This window comes from Ostrea edulis, chromosome 6, assembly GCF_947568905.1.
Source record: "Ostrea edulis chromosome 6, xbOstEdul1.1, whole genome shotgun sequence".
Taxonomy (NCBI): domain Eukaryota; kingdom Metazoa; phylum Mollusca; class Bivalvia; order Ostreida; family Ostreidae; genus Ostrea; species Ostrea edulis.
This window is the reverse complement of record NC_079169.1, coordinates 34668140-34690946: the sequence shown is the minus strand read 5'-3', so window position 1 is coordinate 34690946 and position 22807 is coordinate 34668140. Positions and strand designations below refer to the sequence as shown.

The 22807-nt window shown below is 35.2% G+C and overlaps 1 protein-coding gene across 1 annotated transcript in view; it reads right to left on the bottom strand.

Moving 5' to 3' along the window:
- Nucleotides 1-15805: 15805 nt before the first annotated feature.
- The window catches only part of LOC125683345 (uncharacterized), a 61493-nt gene continuing 54491 nt past the window's right edge, over nucleotides 15806-22807 (bottom strand). The window contains exons 5-7 of the mRNA XM_048924408.2: nucleotides 22101-22268; nucleotides 20363-20554; nucleotides 15806-19211 (exon numbers count right to left, since the gene is read on the bottom strand). Of these exons, the coding sequence (XP_048780365.2) occupies nucleotides 18928-19211; nucleotides 20363-20554; nucleotides 22101-22268 (644 nt within the window). The 3' untranslated portion in view covers nucleotides 15806-18927. The remainder of the gene's footprint in view (nucleotides 19212-20362; nucleotides 20555-22100; nucleotides 22269-22807) is intronic.

Here is a 22807-nt window from a genome sequence, read left to right as displayed (position 1 = left end):
CGGTGCATTATGCCAGTTCACAGAAACCCAGCCCACACGGTCTATTAGTACTAGGCCTACCTCCACATTCACTCTGTCAACGTCTACTGTCCCTATATGTGTCTCAGGTGAAATAAGTGCCTCCAATTTCTATGAGACTCGAGTCCTTGTACGCGTGGAAAACGAAAGTCTAGCCATGCCCATATTCACCAACAAAAACCACTTGGAATCTCTCTTCACACACTCGTCATTAAATAACTGCTCAATTAATATCAATATTAATGCTCCTCTAAGAAAAAAAATGTGCAGTTGTGGATTCATATTCTGATTAGGTCTGTCAAAATGTTTCGCGCTGATGGACTGTCGAGTTACGTCACGCATCACCCTGATTATTGATTTATTCAAAGAGGAATAACTCTAATATCATTCACATACACTCGTCGCCGAGTTTTTGTCGGCAACGTAGTTGCCAAAATTAAGGTCGTAGAATTCAATTCTGGTGTTATTTTTTATGTACAGCGAAAAATTAATTAATTGGAAAATTCTCAAAATGGCGTCGCTTGGCACAAGGAAAACGGAAAACTCTAGAAATATGAGAGAAAAATACTCTCTTATGAGTTGCCATGAAATATTAAGGTGATTCCACCCTCGGGGTTGCAAAAAAGCGGTAAAACCCTTGGCAAAGCCTCGGGTTTCACAGCTTTTTTGCAACCCTCGGGTGGAATCACCTTATATTTCATGGCTACTCATAAGAGAGTCTTATATTCTTCCCCCTTTCTTTTTCTTTTTAAAATATTGTCGAAAGAAATGTAAACAGTCACGTCACAACTACCAGACTACGTCACAACACGCTCGTTGCATGTCCCGCTGAACTGGTTCCTACATTGGCGAGAAGAGCAAGACAGTAATCCTACGTTTTGACAGTGAACCAGATCAGTTTTCCTTGTTTTCAATATAAATTTTTTGAAAATGTATTCAGATATGCTGCGCTCGCCCCAACGGTCACACCGTAATCATATTAGCGAGCCAGCGCTTCTACTGCGAGCTCTAATGACTAGAGCGCGGGAAATAATCCGAGCTAAATCCAAACCTCTAAGAAGGAAAAAAAAATTGACGTCAATCCCAGAAGTCCCTTGTCAAAAATGGCTGAGATCTCGCAAAGTCACACCTCGAAATATGATTGTGAACTTACGTGGATTTTCATCCTAATCTTGTGGTCTCCTAGCTCCAATATTCAGTGCACCATTAGGCACCATTAGGCGAAATGTTTAAAGCTGTATGGTCCGAATTACAATATTTTTTTTCCATCTCGTAAAAACGCTATTAAATCATCGCACGTATGTAGTTATGAGACTGTACGACATACCATAAATTATTTCACCTGTTTTAACCCAAATAATTTGATTTTTAAATCGATGTTTACAAATAACCGCGTCACTCTGCCATTTCAAGTGACAGTTACGTGACCAGTTCAAACTTTCAGATCATCGGTGGTCTTATCTGTGTAAAGCTGTGTATTTTGTTATAACAGTACCGTACCATAAGTTTAATAGAAATAAAAATATCAAATATCTTTTACTAATTCGTTGTTTTACGCTCTTTCAGCCTTAAAACTAGACAGTTGCGTATGAGTTAATATATCATGTTATTTTGTTATAACAGTACCGTACCATAAGTTTAATAGAAATAAAAATATCAAATATCTTTTACTAATTCGTTGTTTTACGCTCTTTCAGCCTTAAAACTAGACAGTTGCGTATAAGTTAATATATCATGTTGGGATTCCCCTGACGCGCGTGTGTCTATTTATAGACGTCTATTATGGGATGATTTATATATGTAGTCACTATATTTACTTTCTAAATAATATTCGCACTGTTTTCTTTTACATGCAGATGTTTTCAAGCATGTAATTAAGGGAAAGTTAATAACGTTATAAAGTAATTAATCTGCTTTAAAGTAATTATGTACAAAAATAATACATGAACATCGGGTCATACAGCTTAACGAAGTGCAATGTTTATGAAAGGCAGGCTAAGATGATGTGTGACGTCATGTCTACGTTTCGACGTACGTCATAATAAGATGGACAGTGGTGGATCTAAATACGTACTTGTTATTTTCATTTGTAAAAGTCATACTACCGGGACAATATTGAATATATGTAAACATTAGACATACGTAATATGGCATCGAATACAAATTGTGTATAATCGATTGCAAACCACAAATCTGATTAAACTACTAAATTCTCAATAGGAATTCATTATTCCAATAAGAAAAAAGGGAGACTTTTTAAAAATTGTTAGAATATTATGTGAGAGATCACAGATACTGAATTTGTGCTATTTAAAAAAATATACAAAAAATCAATGAAAACATTTTTAAAATAATCTTTGGGGTTTTTTTTGTTTTTGTTTTTTTTTTGTTTGTTTGTTTTTTTTTTTTCGCCACTAAAAATAGTAAGTGCTTGAATCCATTTCCTTTTTAAAACATGTCCGGTAATGCAAACCACGATTCTTTATTCCTGTATATCAAGCAGTCAAACTGTTTGATTGATTAAATAAACAATGAACCCTCTACTCAAGTCCCGACGCCCATGGCTCTGGGGTGGTTCTATGTTCGAGTCCTGAAGTCCATGGCTCTGGGGTGGTTCTATGTTCGCAAAATATTGAAAATGTGTACATCTTATGAAACCATGTTCTTTAATACTGATCATCAAGCTACCAAAAATTGTGAAACCCATGATCATGACCATTGAGTTGAGGGATCAGGTCATAGGATGGGGCTAAGTTTGTCAAACATTGAAAATGCTTTTATTTCTTCGAATCTTGGCATCAACAAGACAAACTATTTGCACACCGATAATAAATATTCAAGCCTCTACCAAAATTGTGAAATTTACGACCCTTAGATTTATTTTTCTATGATTCTTTACTTCGTTCACACAAATATAATTAAAGTACATAGTACATGTATGTACAAATTGAATGCATAGAACTTGTATTATGATTTTTCATGAGAGAGAGGGGGAGAGGGAAAAAAGAGGGGAGTACAGTCATTTATTCAAATAATGAATTCCGCTGACTTCAGCAGGTATCGAAAAAATCTCATAAAAAGGTTTTACGTGGGATACCGCAAATCTTGCATTTAGGGATTTTTTTACCACAGCCCATTGTATAATTCAGAGAAGAAGAGTATTTTCAACTATTTATTTTTGTCAAACAATCTAAAAATAAAATTACTTTTTGTTATAGGTATATGAAAATTCGTTTTATCCTGAACGCAATACTCAAATTCTGATAAACTAAATCCTGCACACATTCACACTCCCAGAGAATCATTGTCTCGTTTTTCATATTACAAAGGGTACAGTATTTAGATCTTTTTTTATTTAATTAAAAACAAGTTTGTTGGTATTCCAAAATTAGAACCATTGTAATTTAGAATTTTTCGTGGACTTGGATTTACAGTTCATCCCCAGAATGGGGGTAAGTCAGTCATCTATTTGAAATACATTATATATGTATATATCCCTTCTTTACTTCTGTACACCAAGCTCCCAATCTTCTTACATGATTATGATCAGCAATGAAGTGTGAAATTCATGACCCCTAGATTCAGTTTCATATCCCAGGGTAGACTAAGTTGGTCATATAGTTAAAATACATTTATATCTCATATTTAATCTTCTTTTATGAAATCAATAACTAATAAGTTCCGGGTTCATGCCCAATGGTATATCCAAATTGATTAGATAATAAATATTTTAGAATAGTATTCTTCTTGTAATTCTGGACATCAAGCAGTTAAACTTATGACCCTATACCAAAAGTGTGAAATATTAATTACCCTTGCGTTCATGGTTCATGCCCCAGCATAAATTAGATTCTGAATTCGTTCAAAATGAAATATATAACAATTATTGTAACAACTTTTAGCAAATAGTTATATAGAAAAACAGTTATACGACTAAATAGATGAACGAGACCACGGGTGTCTATAAATGGAAATGTGAGACTGCGATACTTCACCGAAAAACATATCAAATAAAGGAATTGTTTGGAAAGTACCACAAGAACTTTTGATAAGCAGACAAGTTTTCCCCATACCTTTATTCGTATTTGTTGTTGCTAATATAACATCACAATTCACTGTTTACATCGACTGCGTTATTTATATTTCCTGCATCAAATGAATAGGCGGATCAATTGCCTGAAGTCGTCTTGCAAGATGTAAAATACCTTTTGGTCAAACATTTACAAATGCACCATAACAACTAAAAAACAATCTCAAACTATAACATCACATGCTCTAGTATCTCCTCAAGCTGAAGTGGACTTTTTAAAGCCAACTGAAAAACTATTTAGACTAAGATTTAGATGTTACTAGGCGTTTAGTGCCAGACTAATTTCAATTTCTAATTTGCCTTATTTTACTGAATATGATTATCCCTTTGGACATACCAATGATCATTTCATGAAAGGTGAACATAACGGACAGTGACCAATCTCATAACTCCTATAAGCAATACAAAATAGCGAGTTGGGCAAACACGGACCCCTGGATATACCAGAGGTGTGATCAGGTGTCTAGGGATGTCTAGGAGGAGGAAGCATCCCCTATTGACTGGTCACACACGCGATAAGCCCTATACCTTAATCGGAGTAGTCCGTAGTCAAACTCAGTGTACCAAGAACCGCCTGACAATCGGTATGAAACGCGTGGGAAACATTTGACCCAATGATAGGTTATATTAGCAAACTAGATCATTGTTTGGTTTTTAAAAGAAGACATTGATTGTTTTAACTTGTCTTATTAATCAGCAACAATAACTGTTTTGTAGACCACCAATATCAATCATGAGATTAATTTCCTCATCAATTTCTTGAGATTTATTTAAGTCTTTGAAATATTTGTTTACTATGGCGAGTGTTTTTTTATGTTTATTGTTTATTATTAAATCTATTTGTTACATTATTATCTAGGATTCTTATTTGTATACCTTATGGTTTTTACTATTTATTACATTATTATCTAGGATTCTTATTTGTATGTCTTATGGTTTTTACTATTTATTACATTATCATCTAGGATTCTTATTTGTATGTCTTATGGTTTGTACTATTTTTATACTTATCTCTATCATATGCTTTATTTTTATGGGCCTCCACTATGCGTTTTCTAGAGTAGTGAACTTTATTGGTTGTTTTTGTTTGTTTGTTTGTTTGTTTTTTTGTTTTGGTTTTTTTGTATTTCCTACAAGCCTTTTGGCATGTATTTATTAATTGTTAGTGTGGTTTTTTACTTTCCATCTTGATATGCATTATCTCACACGTGAACTTTTAGCTGCATCGATACATATTATTTAGTTCATGGAAATGTTCATCAATAACACTTTCAGTTGTATTTTCTAAATTATTGTTACAAATATCTAACCATGCCAGATACATGTATCAGTATCAATAGGTTGTGCCTATATCTTATCAGTAGCAGGTTCCCAAGAATTAATAATTTCTCTAATTTCAGCAATTATTTCGGGAAATACTACAATATTTTCACTTCGTGAATTCGAGTGCAATGCATTTTAGAGTATGAACACCAGGAAAAAATTGGTCTGTTCTATTATTTGCATAGTTATTAATTAGCAAAAAAATAATTCCCAGTGCTGGAACCTTTACAAGATACTTTTACAGGGAACTAATCACCTATACTTTGTTTTCTATATGAATTTTAAAACGTGTCTTCGTTGTTTATCTTTTGATGTTTATGTTCAAATAATTTCGCAAAGCTAATCTTCTTGTTCAGAATCAATATCATGAATATGTGCATCAGTATCGGTTCGAGCATTACGAGGTTACCTGCTACATAGAAGTAATAAAAATGTTTATCATCAAAAGCTAAATTTCGATTGTACTGAATAAATCTCTACTACTTTATCTTGAATTTTCTAGAGGTATACTTTACACGTATACTATTCCAAGCAATGTACTGTTCCATAATCACTCACGGTTTTGGAAATTTCAAACCATAATACAGATTTATATTATGAATTGGATATTAATGAAGGCATTAGTGATGGGAATCGGTGAGGTCTTCATTGTGGATGATTGGTTTACTGTAACTAATTATCTATGATAAAGTTAATTAGATAAAGTTAATTAGCTCCTGAAAAAATGTGAAGAATTGTTTTCTACTTTTAAATTTGTTTCTTTTGCTGAAGATTGTGTAAATAAATATTTCAAGTGTATATTTTGTTTTTCTTTCCCTTTATCAAAATCCTTTACAGATATAAAAACCATTAAGATTTTTCGAAAGGTCTACACGCCATAAACAGATAAAGTTTCCTTTAGTTGATACACTTATAACCGCATATATCGTACATGAAAGGTAAAGATAACGAACAGTGATCAATCTCATGACTCCTATAATAATGGACACACCAGAGGTGAGATCAGGTGACTAGGAAGAGTAAACATCCCCTGTCGACCGGTCACACCCGCGGTGATCCCTATATCCCGATCAGGTAAACGGAGTTATCCGTAGTCAAAATCAGTGTGCCAAGAACGGTCTAACAATCAGTATGAAACATGTCAGACAGCATTTCACCCAATGATGGGTTGCATTGGAAAACTAGATCGTTATAACGACCACAGAATGCGCGAAATGCTGACCGTAAACGAGACTGTTGAAACTCCTGTACGATCAACTTGTTTATCAGTAGCTTGCTTTGATTTAAAAACTGACCACACGCAGAACAAGCTCTTGCGTATCGAATCAGTTGATATATATAAACACAATATGCAGGTGATAATGGAATACTGCAACATAAATATGGGAAGTTGGCGACGGAGAAGCTGAAATCATCCCGTTCGTCATAAAGTTGATTGATTGATTGAATATTGTTAACGTCCCTCTCGAGAATATTTCACTCATATGGAAGTTGAGGTGCTAGTTGAATATCTAAGTATGAAGCAGAGGTGGACGACTCTGTGGTGTATTTTATTTCGAGCTCGCAGGGGTATATCGAATCGACATATGAATGAAAGTTATTATTGTTAATACCGTAAATATGGATATTTTTGCGTCGATTTATTTTTGCGAATTTGAATGAAAGGCCTATACATTTTTATTTATTTTTTTTATTTTTTTTTTGGTGTGTTTCTTATTTTTGCGAATTTATTATGGACCTAAAAATAAATCGACAAATAAATTCCATTGTACGAATCTATGTCATTAATTTAGTTCAGTCAACCCAGCAGACATTTGTTTATATACTGATAAAGACCCTCGCTAGGCGTGGGTGCATTGAAAACTAAATTACAAAATTTAATTATGTCTTTTTCTAGCTTTTAAAAGTAATGCCGAGCGTGACAATATACCAAACTATCTACGGTATAGGATAGTCGATAAAACGTGAACGTGTGTATTTGATAAAATAAATTTATTCTATTTCAAAAGTTTAATACAACTAACCATCGAATTGGTGGATCTATGATTTTTTACGGTAAAGTTAGGCCTATTTTTGAGAAATTTATTTTTGAGAATCCAACTGACTCGCAAAAACGCTAAAAATTAACCGACAGCAAAAAGAACCAGATTTACGGTAGATAAAACGTCGGCGATACCCGGGGTTTGTGTTTGCACTAGTTTTAATTTGGTATTCTGAATATCTATTAAACACTCTTTATTGTCTTCGTGTTTTACATGTATCATACAAGTTTTACAAGAATGTCATTGTAGCGAATTTTTACAGAGTGTCCGCAGAAATTCGCTATATCAGAGTTTTACTGTATATTCACTTACGACCGTTTAAGTTCTTGATAATGTCAATGAACTTGTTCGTATCAAGGAGTTTTTGGATGCTTATATGTTCAATGTGACAAAGTCGCAGTGTTGTACATGTATCTAATACATACATGTTGAAATCTTTCTTTCTGTAATTTGCATCATTTAAGGTTAGGTGTGCAGAGTTTTTAAATTATTTTATGTCACGAATGAAAGATAAAGTGACCAATCTCATAAATCCTATAACGAATACAAATTTAATACACAGACCCCTGGACAAAACAGATATGGTATCAGGTGCCTAGGAGGGGTATGTATCCCCTGTAGACCGCTCACAACCACTGTGAGCCTTATGTCTTGATCAGGTAGACGGGGTAATTCGTAGTCGAAATCAGTGTGCCAAGAACTGCCGAACAATTATAATAAATATACATATTTTATAATATATAATAAATAAACGAGTGTACGATATAATAAATGCAATCAAACTTCAAATTTAATTAACGAGAATAGTAAACAATACCGACAATATAATTGCTAAATGTATGTGTAAGTATTGTTTTGTGTTAATAAACTCTTTTGAAAAAATACAAAAAGAAATTTTGTAATAAGCGATTGTTAAAATTCACGAGTTTAAAATGAAAAAAAAAAAACAATCGTTATAAAAGGTGAATTTTACGTTCATTTTTAATTCACGGGGAATATGAATTTACTTCGTTATATCCGTAAATTCGCTATATCCGTGTCCGTGTTCGTTATAAACGCAGATTCTTATATAGAATATATAAAGAATTTGCCGGGGAAATCGATTTCACTTCGCTATAGCCGTAATTTCGCTATATCTGTGTTCGCTATATTCGAGTTTTACTGTATCATAATAAAATTTCGTTGCATGACGACTTATGGTAATAGGTTGAAACATAATTTTGCGTACCAATATATTCGTTGGGGGGGGGGGGTGTCACTAAGTGCAAATTATAATTCACAACTGTTGCCCTAGGTACTGTACTAAGCAAAACCCTGGGTACTGCACTGAGTCAGGCCCTTAGCAGTGTCCCATATATTGCGTCTCTCCCACCACATCTTAAAAATGTCTAATCCTATATGAAAGTGGAAGAAAATGGTAAGGGGCAAAACGATTCTTGTCATTACATCCCAAAACTCGATATCAAAATATTGACATAAGATTAAACTTAAAGCGGGCACTCGAGCCTTCACCAACGCTTCACTAAGCCACATACCGTAATTCAGTATTCCCGGGAAGAAAAATATTCTAGGTGACTGACAGTAAAACGTTTTCGTAAATTGATGGCAGTTTTCGTCAAAATGAATTTTCTCATGCGTTCCTTAAACAAATATTGTTTAACATCCTGCTAGTATTCTACTTATGACATTTTTCACTTAACAATCCAATATAAAGAGTCCTTTATATCATCACCACATTTCAAACATGTAAAACATATGATAAATAATGTTACCAACGCACATGATTATCAATACAATGGTCCACACATTGAATTTATATTTGACACTCCCCAAAAAAGAGAATATGCAAGGTAAAATAAAAAGAAACATAAATTTTTCATAGGCATTTGATAACCAGTGTAGGTATCATGTTCCAATGGTAATTTCGTGCAAATGATAATTAATCATGAAAGGTGAAGATAACGAACAATGATCAATCTCATAACTTCTATAAGATCTGATACCAAACCGTGGTGACACACAACAAAAGAGGAATACGAATTTACCCCAATGAGGAAGTAACACATGTAACCTGCAGCAGTACGACGGAGCAAGTGAGTTTTAACCTCACCAAAGGTGCACTGGTATCTGTTTCTGGGTTATAATGACAAATACTTAAACAAAAGCAAATAGAGAAAATCCAAGAACTGCTGGAGAAAGGAAAGCCTCCGTGCCCTCAATGCTGCGTTGTATGAAAGTGTTATCAAGGAGAATTACATTGGTCAAGTTAGTTGATATTTCCGGGGGATAATGAAACAGATCACCCGATTCTTAACACAGGGTGTCAAATGCAAGATTTTGCCAACAACGCTCCAACTGAGTATAGATTCTGCGAAAAAGTATTGATCGTGTCTATGATGACAGAATATCAAAACTACAAACAATACGAAGGTGTAGCATATGACACACGAATCATGCCATTCCTAGATTTGTTTCGGGAAAGTTATTGGATGTATAATGTTTTAAAGTGCATAAAGCACAATGACCGACTAAATAGAATCCAAAACACTAGTTTTTATGTTTTTCTCCTGCACTGTTGGTATTTACATTCGCGGAATAAAATACTTATAGATAGAAAACAAATGATAATAAAAGTAAAAAGTACTCCTAAAATAGTATGTTTTGATGTGTTTACCATGTATACGAGTTTCATCCACTCGGTCAGCATGATGGAGAAGACCAAAGCTATTACGAGCACACCCAGTGTCACATAGACATTTCCTCAAGAATCTACACGTGCGTAAAATCTCAAGAGAATGGAACCCTAGTTTTCTATAACAGCATTTTGAAAAGGTAAAGATAAGCAACAGTGATTAATCTAATAACTCCTATAAACAATACAAAATAGAGAGATGGGCAAACACGGACCCCTGGACACACCAGAGGATCAGGTGCCAAGCAGGAGTAAGGACCCCCTGTTGACCGGTCACACCCGTCGCGAACCCTATATTCTGACCAGGTAAACGGAATTATCCGTAGTCAAACTCAGTGTTCCAAAAACGACCTAACAATCGGTATGAACCACGTCAGACACTGGCAAAATAAATTGTTACAACGACCATAGTATTTGCGAAAATTCTCTCTATAATCGAAGCTGTTGAAACCTATGTAGCATCAATTTGCTTGGTAGTACCCTGTCACGATTTAAAATATGAACAAGCTCTTGCGTATCGATTCAGTTGAGAGACATGAACACCATATGCAGGTGATCATGCAATATTGCTACATAGATATGGGAAGTTGACGGTGAAGAAACTATATCCCGTTTGTCATAAAGTTGAGTTGTTAGTTTGTCGTTTACATCTATGTTAAATGAAATATCATAGAACAAAGCAGATGTGGAATACTCTGTGATGCCTTTTATTTCGAGTGCACTGGAATATATTGAATCGACATCGTCAACTTTCCACATATATGTAGCAATATTCCATTATCACCTGCATATGGTGTTTATATATCTCAACTAATTCGATATGCAAGAGCTTGTTCTGGGTATAGTCGGTTTTTAAATCGAGGTAAGCTACTGACAAACAAGTTGATGGTACAGGGATTTCAACAGTCTCGATTGAAGTCAGCATTTCGCAAATTCTATGGTCGTTATAACGATCTAGTTCGTCAATACGACCTCGCATTGGGTCAAATGCTGTCTGACGTGTTTCATACCGATTGTTAAGCCGTTCTTGGTACACTGATTTTGACTGCGGATAACTCCGTTTACCTGATCAGGATATGGGGCTCACGGCGGGTGTGACCGGTCAACAGGGGATGCTTACTCCTCCTAGGCACCTGATCCCACCTCTGGTGTGTCCAGGGGTCCGTGTTTGCCCAACTATCTATTTTGTATTGCTTGTAGGAGTTATGAGATTGATCACTGTTCGTTATCTTCACCTTGCATGAATGAATATGATTATCGTTGACATATAAAACGTCATCAATATATCTAAATGGCGAATTAAAGGCCACATTAAGATATATTTTTTATGATATAGAACCTTTTCAATACATTCTGCTTCATAAGAATATAAAAACGGGTTAGCAAACAGAGAAGCATAGTATGTGCCCATGGGAATTCCAACAGACTGTTGTTAGACCTGATCACCAATGATTACGACGATATTGTCAATAAAGAACTCCAAGTATATGTTGGTAAACTTTTCTCGAGCACTACACGATTTGGTGCCGAGCGAAGCGATGGACCAAATTAAGTGGCGAGAGAAACGTTTAACAACATACTTAGTACAGGTTTCACATGAGAAATGAAAACTCTTTGTGGTCTCTGATTAATTTATTATAACCCTTCCGCATTTTTTATCCTTTAATCAAAATCATCAGCATTTCTCTTGATTGGCGAAATTTTGTATTGGCTGGGTTTGATAATTTGAGCCCTCAAGGGAAGTTTACCTGTATTCAACAGACATGTGAGGGTGCACGGTGAGTAGTTTTCAAGTATTATTAGGTTTTTGTACACTTTCAATACATCTTCATCCATGTTTCGAGAGTGTCTCCACGTCTTTTCAAATGATTTAAGCTAAGAACTTACTAAAACTGTTCTTTTGGACATTTTCGGGCGTAATAGAAAATACTTCCATGTGTTCCCTAGATATCATTTCTGAAAATGATCTTGAAAACAGACTATTTGGTTGGCCAATAAAAATGGATAAGATATGCTGATAGAGTGATATAAAACTGTCCAGGCTGTGTTTTTTAAAATTTGCATCAAATGATAGATTGCTGCTGGATGTATCGCTTTGTGACCGATGCCCAAACTCAAGATGATGGGTACACTCTTATACTGTTTTCATGAAATATTAGTGATGGGGCATAACATATACCTCAGAGAGAGAGAGCGAGAGAGAGAGAGCGAGAGAGAGAGAGGGGGGATCACGGAGGGTGTGACCGGTCGACAAAGGTTGCTTACTCCTTCTAATCACCTGACCCCACCTCTGGTGTGTCCAGGGGTCCGTGGTTTGCCCAAGTATCTATTTTGTATTGCTTATGGGATTTATGAGATTGATCACTGTTCGTTATCTTCAACTTTCATCTTAAATAGATTGATATCGCTCTATTCAGAAAGCGCGACGCCCTTCCTTGATTGTTACCAATCATTGGTAATTATTGGTTTAATAATTAGAAATACAATGGCACAGGTACCCAACTATGAAGCTTGGATTTTGGTTGTACTTTAGTTATTTGGTACACGCTAGAAGCTTTTGTTCGAGGTGTGAAACATGTACTAACATAATTTTAATTTCATCTTCAGAGTATTTGTGCGTGGAATCAGAGTGGTGTTTAACAAAGTAATTTTTGAATGACGGATCACTAGACACGGATATTTCCGTTTTCCATTTTTGTTGAAAAAGCATCATAAATTATCATGGGGAATGGTCGTATAAAGGGTTGAAAGTCATACCTTTATATGTTGTTGATTTGAGAAAAGTTTTGTGATTTCAAATTTACTAAAAGTTATTTATGATATTTTAGAATATACATTACTTCTGTTATATGTTATGTAACAATATGTGTGAAGTTTTCTTTTACATCTGTTAATATTGTCGTGAGGAGCAAGGATAGAGGTTTGATAGAACATTTACTGGATCCAGCAGTGTATCTGTGTAAGGTTTTATGTGAACTTAAGTAATGTAGTATAGGTACGCTAACTCAACCCATCCATCCAATTGATTGAGACATTAAATATGTTTAAACCTGAAGCATGCTTTTGAAGAATTTCATCTTTTGAAAGGGTCGTTGGAGTAAGTACGAATATCAAATGTGGAATTAATGCCAAGTTCGTTTAAAATACAGTTGTAATAATGAGCCTTACGAACAATGTTGTTACAAGCTTTTTCAGCTGGAACCAAAAACATTCCTCATGTAACCTATCTAATTCATTCATCACTTCTGGTTTGTCACATACAGAGGGACTAATGTCATGCACTTTTGTTTGGAGGTGTCTACTACATGATTTTGATATTCCTTTTCCTATGCATTTTGACAAGGTATCAAGTTCTCTTTTTTTCATAATTACAAGTTTTTTTCATATTTAGCCCTTCGTCTGAGATAATCTTCATCAGAATTCGTAATAGAAATGGCGTTCTGTCACCATTTGAAAGACCGAAGTTCTCTCAGAATTTAGGGACTTTTAAAATGGGTGATTTCAGGTCCTCATTTTCAACTACATGTATATCAACATCATGAATAATGATATGTCCAGCTGGACTATAGCTGAAATGAATAGTTGTGGAATTTGCAGTTTTTGCGGAAACATTTCAACCACTGAATTTACCTGGATGAAATCAGACTAAACCTTCTCCAGATTTTAAACTTTGTCTATTCGTTTGATCATGTTTGCAACACCACAGCCGTAGTTTTCGTTTTATTTTTAGCATGTTTCATAGCTTCAGAAGCTAGTTTATTGATATTACATACTGGTTTAATAGCTTCAGAAGCTACTTTATTGATATTACATACTGGTTTAATAGCTTCAGAAGCTAGTGCATTGGATTACATACTGGTTTACAGGACTGAGCGTTAGTCTGGTTTTCAAACGTTTTGTATCTGCAATTTATCGCAGAATAATCTACCATTTTACTTTATTGGGCAAAAATAAAACCATTGCATCAATTTGCTGTGATTGTATAATAAACTAGTTTATCTTCCGACTAAGACGTGATCAATATGGCTATACATGATCATTAGTTGGCTTTCTGGACTGCTAATCTCTCATAAATTGTTCCATATTGTTTACTCTTCTTTGTCATTTTTACTCTATGTCGTTTTCAAAATCATTCATTGTACCTAACTAGGAATCTCACTGAATACGAGTTTATTTTTACATTTCAACATTACTTAACTTGTATTTCTTACAATTCATTACGGTATTCCAATATCAGTTCGGGCATTGTGGACCAGCTCATTCGATGAAAAGAGAATATCCTAATTTCCTCCCAAGCAAACATATCTGAACGCAAATCAAAACAACAAACATATAAAACTGTAAATGTGATTGTTCAAATAGTGCCAACTTTAAGTACATTTTTCTTCATCTTTAGTCATCTTGTGTAAAACTTTTTCTTTCGTCCACAGGAATAGACGGGTCGTCCCTACCATTTCACTATGTAATTTGTCATCTTGTTGACCATTTTAGTGCTTTATATAATTTTCTGTCTGACCTTGTATCTTTGTAGATCAGACACTTTACGGAATCGGGGGTGATTGGAATCTAACTAACTTGTCGTATTTGCCAGGGACCTACCTAGCAGCCCGTCTCTGAATCATTCCGTAAGGAAAAGTCACGCCCTGAAGAGTGTCTTACTGGGCTGAGGTGATGTTCGAAATTATCAAATAATCCGAACGTACATGTATTGTTTGATTTTTTCAATATTATGTGAATGTGCGTTTCATTAAAGATCTTATTGGATGACAACTACGAAGTATTTTGCACATTTACTTGTATGGGAGTTGAATATAGCGAACAGTGGTCTAATTCATAACTCCTATAGGCAATACAAAATAGAAAGTTGGGCAAACACGGATCCCTGAACACACTAGAGGTGGGATCAGGTGCCTAGGAGGAGTAAGCATTTCCTGTCGACCGGTCACACCCGCCGTGAGCCCTATATCTTGACCAGGTATACTGAGTTATCCGTAGTCAAAATCAGTGTACCAAGAACGGTCTAAAAATCGGTATCAAACATGTCAGACAGAATTTCACCCAATGATAGGTTGTATTGGCAAATTAGATCGTTATAAGGACCATAGAATTGCAAAATGCCGACTTTAAAAGAGACTCCTGAAACCCCTGCACCATCAACTTGATTTGTCAGTGAACTGTCTGATTTAAAAATTGACCATACACAGAACAAGCTCATGCTTATCGAATCAGTTCAGAGATATAAACACCATATCCAGGTGATAATGGAATATTGCTACATAAATATGGGAAGTTGGCGATGGAGTAGCTGAAATCATCCCGTTTGTCATAAAGTTAACATATTTTGAGGGAGAAAACCCAAGATCTAAATATACACATTTTTTCAATTATTCAAACCGACTGTGAACTCATATGCAAATATGGTAATTTCTATGTGAAACTGGAATTCATCTAAGGAATGAATTTAATCTAATTTGATATGCGATATAAATTGGTGTAGGTAAGTTTAGGCTTTAAAATCTGGGATTATGAAAAGAGCGTAAACTGGCACAAACCAGATTATACTGTATTCCATTTGATGCAAAACGAAAAAAGTTCTAATCTTCATTTATCAAACTGTATATAAATGTAAGAATTGGATTCAAGTGTTTAACTTTTATTGACTTATCACATACAATATGAAGTCAATGGATCTACAAAATATATTTACAGATGTAGGAAATATTTTTGTCAAAAAATATTTGGATTTAAATATTTTTAGATCATATTTATTAATAATTTAAACAATATTTTATTATGTAAAATGTTATTAATAAACATCGGGATCTGAACTTTTAACAAATTATGAAACCCAGACGACAAACACACAATTACAAAAATGCAGCACTGACTTATTTGTCTGTAAACAATGATAACATTTTCTTAATAACTTTACAATATCAATAAGACCATTTGAAAGATGGGCATTCCACTCTAGCAATTTGCCTAGCTTGTAAATTATCACAATATTTCTGATGAACAATCCGATTTCACATTTCCCACTTTCATCATATCTTAAAAATATATCATACAAAAATTACACACTCTATATACATTTTGATTTTCATTCAACAGTACTTTAAGTGCAGGAGAATATCGCTGTTTGCAACCTGTTTACTTCTTTTAAAAAATGGTTCCCCATGAGAAAAATAATCTCTAAGTGCTGACAAATTCCAAAACTTTTGAATTTTGAACAATATCATTATACACTTGTAAATGATGGGGGGGGGGGGATTACAATATCTTAAAATTTGAACCATAAACAAAATTAATTTACACAACTGCATTTACTTGAGAGTGAAAAATGATAAAAGTGTGGAGACTAAAAAACTATTGCGTAATAACAATACAAGCATAATCTTCAATGGTCAAGTAGTCCAACGAGCAAAGCGAGCAATACAAAACCACTGCGACCCTGGTTCAAATACCAGATTCGCCAAACACTTATCAATACATATACATCAAAACAGTATAAAATGCATGTTACATAATTACTGAAAAACACAAATCACTTGCGCCGCGCAGTGATTCACAACCACCACGATGAGGCGAGTAGGGTTGTCACAGTTCAGACATTTTTCAGTTCATTTCAGGAAACGAAACCTCGGGGGGGGGGGGGGGTGATAATTCAAAATAACTTGATGATTTTAAGAATAATCTGGAACCTTCGATATTCATTTTTTCTTCAGTACAAATGCAAACATCAATTTCTGATTCATTTTAATCAACAAAACGATAAGCAAGTAATATTCTTTTAAAGTCGACATTATGTACAATCTCTCAAGAGCTTTTATGATAGACTAGTTGTAGGTGAGGTACTGTAAATTTAGATAGGTCTATGTAAGGCGCTTATGGCCGTAGCAGTGAAAATGCTTCAACGTGCCAACCTCTACTGCGACATGGGACCTCCGTTTTTAAAGTCATATCTGAAAGACTCGCGACTCTCATTACTAATTGCCGAGCGTTTGGCGAAGGAGCAATCACCACCTAATCTACATTTATGTCTCAGGTTTCAGAGTGGCTCGAACTCACGACCTCCCGGTCACGAACCGGACGCTCTAACACAGAGCTACCGCCTTCGTTTAACATGCACAGTTTGCAGATTGTGATTGGTTTGTAAACAACTTCTGACTCTCCCTTTCTTAGAAAATAAAGTACATGTATTCCCATCCTTGCGATTTCTATCTGCTTGTCGACATGTTTCATTTTACTATTACCGATTTTACGTGAAATTTTATTGGTTGTAATATCATTGATATAACTTTCGAACCAATCATAGCACGTTTAGCAAACAAGATGGGATAAAACGTAAACAAAACAAAACCGAAATCTGAAAAATACACACCGAACCGAACTGAAAGTGTTTTACCGCGGTTAACCGTGACAGCACCAGTGTCGAGTTGTGAAGGCAGCCATTTTAGTTCTACGATGCGTATTTATCGAAAGCGCAAAACTTAGTTGTTGAAGGTGAATAGGCTGCGCATGTAATGCTTATTTTACTGCCTATTCAATTAAGATCGACTTTGAAAGTGATTGAGAAAAATGCGGGAAGTTGTTTTGTTTTTGACATACACAAAACAAGTCTTCAAATATCAGAAAATGTAGCGGCTTTAGATTTTATGAAACTCCTTTACTACAATTAAAAACCATTGCATGAAACATTGTCACCAATATTATTCAAAACAAATTGTACAATACTTTTCATTACCAGCTCATTAGAGTTATCGCGCTTTGATGACTCTTGTGCGTCATTGGTAAGAAAATGCACAAGTCTCGCGAGCAAGTGCGAGATTACTGGGACATAAACGAAACGTTCATAGCATCCCCCTTTTTTAAGTTAAAGTACATTGTGTATTTTTAAATAAAATAGCCATTGGTCAAACTGCATTTTAAAAATATTTTACCACTAGTTTATCAAGGATGTTACATGGTTTTTTTAAAACTCTCCTACACCTATTCTAAAAATTCCAAACAACGATGTTCCCTGTCCTAAGTCAATTAATATTTTGTAATTTTCAAAATATAGCTTAGATGCAGTTTGGAAACGCATTTGTTGTGTTAATTAGTGTTATAAACGTCTTTTTAAAAAAAGGGGGGGCAGTTTGGCAAATATATAACTTAGTCTAAAATATTGAAAATGGAAGAGAGAGAGAGAGAGAGAGAAGGGGGTACATGAACGATTACAAATTACAAAGTCCATGCCATATGAACCTGTCCGAATTGTAGGATAAAATAGAATGTCTTCATAGTCTGACAGAATAATTTTGATAACATATGAATCCCATTAATTACAAGAAAAGTTATTGTGTCGGATGTGCATGTTGGTTTTTCCCTTCACAGTTCTTCTTGCGATTGATGCTTTATATCGGTCAGATTTGACAGATTTAGTACCTGCACTCCTTCACATAGTTTAATAAGTTCGTCTGTTTTCTTGTAAGAATAATCAATTCCTAAATTTGACTTTAGAATTTTAATCAGTGTCGGGGTTTGCAGTCGGTTATACATGTAATATGTATTCGATACCATAATTTATATTACGTATACCTAAGTAATGTTTACGTATGTTGTCCCGGTATCACGACTTTACGCGCCTATAATTTGAAGAGTTCCACTAATGGAAATTATGAGTATTATGTATATCATAGTTTGTATTTTACGAGTCAGAGACTAGAAGAATTAAATTATAAAGAAAATAAATTCAGCTGCAGTCGCCTTTAGCGACCCCATCAATATCCGTAAGGTCCCTGCACAATTTGTCTGTATATCAAAGGAAGGTCACTGCATATAATGAGAGATACAAGTGTTGTTATCACCCCTACTCCTAGAGCCATCCCAATTCCCTGGGCTGACTTTCTTTTGTCTGTAGCAGATGTCATCTTCCGGATAATGGACGAAAGTTCTGTTTTCTTTACTTCCAGATCCTTTTTGGTTTGTTCTATTTTCTTTTTGAGTATCTGATGGTTTGTAATGAAGTTCTGGGATTCCAGTCGTTTGCATGGGCAACGGCACTCTACAATGAATATATCACCGGTTTCATAATTTTTATTAATACTCATCTAAAATTTTGCATGTGAACCACAATTCCTAGGAGCCCTGGCACTTTACGCTCTCGCTATGATGCCCATTGCCAGTAAAGTGAACAAGTGCAGATAACGTACAGTGATCAACTTCATATTTTTGTAAAGAATACAAATTAAAAGAAGGGCAAACATGAAGCCCTGGACACGCCAGAAGTGAGATTAAGTCCTTAGCGGGAGTAAACATCCCATGTTAACCGGTCATACCAGCCGTGTGTATGAAATCTAAAACCAGTATAAAAGTAATGAAAAACATAAATGCCGAAATGAAACATTGTTGAAGGATGTACGTCTTTAAAATATCAAGTTTCTAATATGATTCCCCTCAAATGGGTTGTAAATTTGTAATCTAATCTGAGAATTAATTTACCACGATTAGAATTCTATGAAAAGCTGTGAATAAGTAGGCGGACTGATTCGCTATGAATATAACGCGTACAAATTGTTGCTATATATAGAAGCAACTATTCCTACATTTTCCAAAACACTGAGGCCAAGTAATTATTATATGATATGTAAATCCAGTGTAGGAATATACGACAGTTTTTGTAGTACAAAACTAGAATACGGAAAGATAAAAAAAAAAATAACATTTGAAAAATAAAAAGGTCTGTGACACCACGCCACGATAAATTAGTAAGGGTTTCCGTACACCGTACTACCATCGATGTGAATAGATGAGTAAGAGCTTACGTTCATCGTTACTAACATCGATGTAAAAAAAAAAAAAAATAGAAAGAGCTTTCGTACAACATTACATGTACTGACATCAATACATTCAAACAAGGTTCAACTGGTATTTCTCTATCAAGATACGTAGTATATTCCATTCACCAAAGACACCATTATCATAAGTGGATTGTGAGTGGAAGATTCCCAATAATCATTACCCAAGACAACATAGAGGTTTACAGAACATACAAGCTCTCAGAACACAAGTGTAAGACAACAGAAAGGTTCCCACGACACAGAGGTTCACACAACACAAAGGTTCACACAACACAAAGGATCGCTAACGCAAAGCCTCATACAACACACATGTTCAAAGATCCGCGCATTACAATGATATGGGAAGGGATATTACTTCGACACACAGGTTCGTCTCCAGTCCACGTCAGATTGCCATGGCAGGTTCTTTTCAGCTGACCCATTATTAGCTTGTGACGATATTTACATTGGAGGGTGATGTTCTCTCCTTTATTGTAGTAAGGTTGGGAATTTTGGGGATTGACAAGAACTGTGGTGGACTCGTTGTAAACAGCATCTCTACAAACCTCTGAAATTAAAAAAAAAACAGTCAAAAGAGTCAAAACATAAAAATTGGGTCAAATGCTGTGTGACGTGTTTCATACCAATGGTTATGTACAAAAGCTCTATTCAGCATATTTGCTGAGTAAATTTCTTACGTGAATATGCAAAACAAATGGTAAAAAGCTCTTGCGAGCAAATGTGCACCTAATATGGGATTGATGCAAATCTTTTAATGATACGAGCAAAGCAGAGTATTCTGCACTTGTATGCAAAGGTCAAATGAACGCAAGCATATCTTGTTATATATATGGTCAGTTTTTAAATCTAGGCAGGCTACTGACAAATAAATTGATGTTACAGGGGTAGCAACAGTCTCGTTTACAGTCACAATTTCGCAAAACCTATGGTTGTTATAATGACCTAGTTTGGCATTATAACCAATCATTGGGACAAATACTGCCTGCCTTGCTTCATACTGATTGTTAGGCCGTTCTTGCCACACAAATTTTGACTACGGATTACTCCGTTTACCTTATTAAGATACGGTATAGGGTTCAAGGCGGGTGTGACCGGTCGACTGGGGATGGTTGCTCCTCCTAGGAACTTGATCCCACTTCTGGTTTGCCTAGGGGTCTGTATATGCCTAACTCTATTAGGCGTTATGAGATTGATCACTGTTCGTTGTCTTCATCTTTCATTGAATCACCATCCTTCTTAGCATTGCATGGCAATATTTTTTACTTGCTTATTGCACCATCACACCTTAGACATTGTGTTGACAGACAGCGGTGATGCCGTGGAACGTTCACTTTATAGTCGGGAGGACATGGGTTCGAAATATATAAATAACCAAAGACACGAACTTATATATACATAAGTTCACTAACTATCAAAATTGACCCAAAAATGAAAAGAAAAGTAATGGAGAAATAGCGAAGTATTTCATGGAGTGATGACGAAATAGCTCTAGGTAATTCATAGAGTGACGGAGAGTTGTTGTTTTTTTATTTCACACTTCACTCCTGAGATCATCGGACTCCACTGTCATTGCTTTCATTACAAAGAGAGCAATGGAATATACCAGTACACTAATTCACTCACGTGAAAGTGGAGAAATTTTACCTTTACAGGAACATAGCTCATGAGCATTTATAAGGATTAAATGCATAAATCTGGCTTAACGATACACTGAAATGTATATCTAACAATGTGAGATATATTATTGTATGTGTACTTATTCTAGCGTATTAAAAATTTGGCGTAATAATGAAGATTCGCTTCTTTTATTTATGTGAATGGACATACATGTATAGAGAATTGAATATTTTACTGAACTGTGAATTAGCGGTCTAGCTTTGCCGCCCAAATCACTACAATTTGAATTCCACACAGTAATTATTTACTTAGTCCTGCAATTGATATCTCAGTTCAGATAGCTTCAATACCAATCTATTCGGGCATTTACATTTACAAGGTATAAAACCGGCTTTGTGGGAAATGTTCCACCAATTTGCTCTTTACACTCACCTAAACATGTGTAGGATACCTGGCTGACTTTGCTTTACACTCACCTAAACATGTGTAGGATACATGGCTGACGTTGAGCTTTCCTTTACATGTCCTTTTAAAATTACATTTCTCCAGAGATCCTGAGCTATTCTGCATAACTATGTAGTACGGATGACACTGGAGGGTTATTTCATTCCTTCCAGCAAAGGCAACTTTTGTTTCCGAAACATCTGGAACAAATGAATTGAATGTATAATTTTATCTCATAATTTTATGGAGTCCCCTCCTCAGTTTTTTGGGCATAACTGCAGAAGATGTTATGGCTGTATGGAGGGTACTCGTGTTCAAAAATTCAAGTATGTAACCTTGTTAATTGAAACATGCAACCGTTTTAATTTCTCAGTTTTAGCTATGTATGTTTGTAACTCAGGGGGTGTAAGTTATGTTTCTCAGAAATGTATACCTCAGTGTTGTACTCTTCGTTTGTGTCATCGTTTGATTTCTGATTTTACCTTTCTCTTTATAAAAATACATCATTGTTTCTTAAATTATACGCGGTCATCCCTACAGTATTTCCGTTCGTAGACTTGGTATTTACATAGTTGTGCCTTACAACATCGCATCTCACACGTTACAAGTCAACAAATGTCAAGTTTACATGTTTGTCGAATTTCGATATGGCCATATATGGAAAGACAACGGAAATCCACGATTATTACCGAGAACCGAAAGAATTCCCCATCTGCAAGACTAAGCTATTGTTCATGCG